This window comes from Impatiens glandulifera, chromosome 3, assembly GCF_907164915.1.
Source record: "Impatiens glandulifera chromosome 3, dImpGla2.1, whole genome shotgun sequence".
NCBI lineage: Eukaryota > Viridiplantae > Streptophyta > Magnoliopsida > Ericales > Balsaminaceae > Impatiens > Impatiens glandulifera.
The window spans coordinates 42,655,717-42,659,510 of record NC_061864.1 but is presented as its reverse complement, the minus strand read 5'-3'; the positions used below and the strand labels follow the sequence as shown (position 1 = coordinate 42,659,510).

Here is a 3,794-nt window from a genome sequence, read left to right as displayed (position 1 = left end):
CAAATTTGATGAACGCGGGACAATATAAGTTCAACTTTTTAACTAACTAATCTCTATATATAATGATGCTTAATTTTTAAAGTGTCTGAATTGTCGGAGAATTGTGGTTAATTTGGAAATATATGAGAGTAAATGGATATTATTCGTTACAAATGCACGAGATACATGCTATTAATTTGATGATACAATGTCATTAAATATCATAATTTATAATAACCTTACAAAATAAAATTAATTTAGAATTCACAAAGTTTTAATGTTTAAATTAATTATAATCAATTAATTTGTACAAGTTTCAATTAAAACAATTTACACGTAACGTATATTTATATTTACATAATATCCGACCAAAATTAAAATGAAAGTTTTAGTCTCGGTCAACCAACCACATCTAGATTGATGATGAAGTCCATTATCTTGGCTCTTGAATTTGTTGGTTTGGAAGTCACAGCCTAATATATGGGTTGCATCATTTACCTTATGAAGAGATAAGGGCGATTTAGTCTTAGAGGTTGTTCGGATTGGGGTTATCCAAAAAAATCTACTTATATGAAATATGATGATAGCCAATAATTTTGAGAATGTGTGAATTTTTAACAAAAAAAAATTGATAAAAATTAATTAAAAAATATTAATATATAATAATAAAATATAAAATATTTTTTATATTTATCTAATGAATTGATTGATATAATAAGAGATAGATAAAGATGATTTTGAGTTATAGTTATTTAAATAATCCTAAGTAACATCCTAGTTCATCTTATTTTATATTTTTATATAATGATCTGGCTTTGATAAGATTTGTTCAATATTTAAATGATATTTTAATATTCATTTTATATTAGTATATTTGTTAAAAAAAAATGGGATGTCATTTTTGTTTATTTATTTGAGAAATGAGTTTGATTTTTTTTTTATTATAATATTCTATAACTCATTGCTCCACATGTCATTACCTGTATATACACACCTGTATATATTTGATCATATATACATAGTTTGAAGAGTTTTGAAATAAAGTTGAATAAGAATTCAAACAATATATTAAAATTCAAAGTTATAGATAAATATTTGACCGCTTAAAATTTCTTCCCCTTTTTTCTGATGAGTAATCCATTTTGAGATTCTAGACTATTAGAAAAAAAGTTACCTAAATTTTGGAAATAATAATAAATATAATTACTATCCTAATTCACCCAATTTTTTTTTTTTAAATAACAATGACTATTACTAAATCAATGTAATAACTGGAAATAGTTAGACGATTCAGTTTCTGAATTACTTCAAGAAATATTGGAAATATCATTAGAAATCAAACATAATTACTAGGAAAAGAAAACATAATATTTCAAAAGTCATATAATCTCAACTTTAATTAACTTTTAACTTCTTTTTTAAAAAAACATGTTTATGCAATATATACAGAAGTTTATTTTTTTAAGAAAATTGTTAATACCAATTCAACTTAAATTATTAGATTTTTAATCTTTTAAGCAATTTTTTTCATCTTAAACGAATTTATGTAATATATATATTTGTACTTTCATATAATAATATTTTTTTTTAATTTACATAATATAATATATTAAAAATTTCTGTAATTTTGGATTATTTAAAAAATATTGATAGATCTTGATTTTGAGAAAAAAAAATATTATTTTAATTAATAAATTAAATAATATAATTAATTTGAGAAAATTAAATAATTTTTAATTATAGTAGTTTTATAAAAAAAAAATTTAAAAACTTATAAAGGACCACTCGTTTAAGAGATTTTCTATTTCTTGAAAATCTATTTGTATACAATTTAAATAAAAATTACTTTAATTCAAATAATTTATAAAATAAACAATAATAATTAATTTAATAAATTTAAAATATATTTAATGTCTTATTACACTGAATAAGATAATTAAAAAAATGTAATATAAATACATAATTTATTATATAAATTTAATGTTTCATTAGTCAAAATACTATAAAAAGTAGGATATAACCAAAACATTAAAAAATTGATTTCAAATACATGAATAAAATGGAAACCTTTAATTCAAATATGAGAAAAAAAACTGTTTATTAAAGTCAATTAAAAATTATTATATTGACTTTTAACTTAAAAAATATGAATAATAAATAAAATAAAATATTATTAAAAACACCCAAATATGAAAAATTAGACAACAAACACTGTTTTTCAAAATATAAATAAAGAAATAATTTATATTTCAAGATTGGATGACAGAGGAGCATGAGCTTTTTTTTAATTTATATTTTCATTTTTTACTATAATAACCGAGATTTTATTTTATTTTCTTCCTATTATGTAAGCAATTTATTATTTACAAGTAACCGCGTTATAAAACACTCAACATTTCTATATAAATAAACACATTCATCTTATCAAATCTATACCATCAAACCTAGAAGAATTATTTCTCTCTCTAAAAAAAACTTTCACTTTCTAGAGAGATATTCAAAAGCTATGGCTTCCAAGAACATACTATTTGTTCTCATCCTCACTTTGATTTCCGTAACAGTTCTTGCTCAATCACCATTTCCCTCGCCGACTGTATCTCCGACTATATCTCCGGTCCCTTCACCTCCTAAGGTTGTGCCCGTTCCTGCTCCTGTTCCTGTTCCTTCCGCGACTCCGGCTCCTACTTCTACTCCTCCGACATCTTCCCCACCGGCTCCTCCGACTGGTCCTAGTTTGGCTCCTTCTGATTCAGCCTCACCGCCGTCGATTTCAATGACCCCAGCAGAAACTCCGGCAGCTACTCCACCGAAGAATAGTGGTTCGATGAACAGAGTGACTTTGTTTGGATCTACTGGACTCGTGATGTTTGTGGCTTCGGCGGCTTTGATGATGTAGATCTGGGTTTGGGTTTGATCTGAGAGAAGACGGTGGTTTGATGATGATGATGGTTCAGAGATTTCTTGGTCGGTTACTTTTTGGGTGTTTTCATTTTTCTTTATTTTATTTTATTTTATTTTATTCTCTTATATGACAGTTGATTAGATTAGAGGATTATTTAGTAGTATTTTATTATTATTATTATATTATATTATTATTATGTTGGTTGGACTGTGATTATAATTGCTGTTAATTTTATGAATTTTTTTACTATTATTTTTCATTCTTTCTTATTGTGTTTATTTCTTATTGAGTTTATTTCTTACCAAATTTGATTGTGTTTAGAATTGATAGTATTAATATATAATAAAATAATTGAGATTAATTTAAAATTTTAATTGATAAAAATTAATTTTAATCAAATACTTAAAATTTGGATTTAAAGTTAAGGAATTTGGTTTTTTACTATTATGAATTCACACTTAGTATTTTAAGAGTTTACAACTATTTGGACTAAATGATTTGAAAAAAAAAAAGAATTTATATTTAAATAATAAAAAAATATTATTTATTATATAAATTAATTATTCATTAATTATAAATTTATATATACATATAATAAAAACAAAACTATATATTATTAAGTGTTCGCACTACAACAACACTTATGTGAGTTGAGTTGAGTTGACACAAGCCATTTAAGTTTATAATTTTTGGTATATAATTTTTATATTTTAAATTCAACTAAATATTTGTGTTAAATAATGGTATTTTTTAATATTAATTGATTAATTTTTTCTTTAAATAGATAGTTTTATAATTATATATATTATACACAAAATTATAAACTATGAAGTAGTGTAGTAAAAGTGTATATATTTAATAACAAAGATCAATGTTTTGAGTTCTACTTTGCACAATTTTTATTTTTATTTTT

General features: G+C 22.8%; 1 protein-coding gene across 1 annotated transcript; it reads left to right on the top strand.

Annotated features, from left to right (window-relative positions):
- Positions 1-2,426: 2,426 nt before the first annotated feature.
- On the top strand, positions 2,427-3,113 carry LOC124932992 (classical arabinogalactan protein 5-like). Its single transcript, XM_047473712.1, has one exon. It carries the CDS (start codon positions 2,486-2,488, stop codon positions 2,873-2,875), a length of 390 nt encoding a protein of 129 aa, XP_047329668.1. The 5' UTR covers positions 2,427-2,485; the 3' UTR covers positions 2,876-3,113.
- The last annotated feature ends 681 nt before the right edge of the window (positions 3,114-3,794 follow it).

Excerpts from the sequence above, each read along its gene's own strand:
- LOC124932992 (XM_047473712.1), top strand. The coding sequence starts at position 2,486 with ATGGCTTCCAAGAACATACTATTTGTTCTCATCCTCACTTTGATTTCC.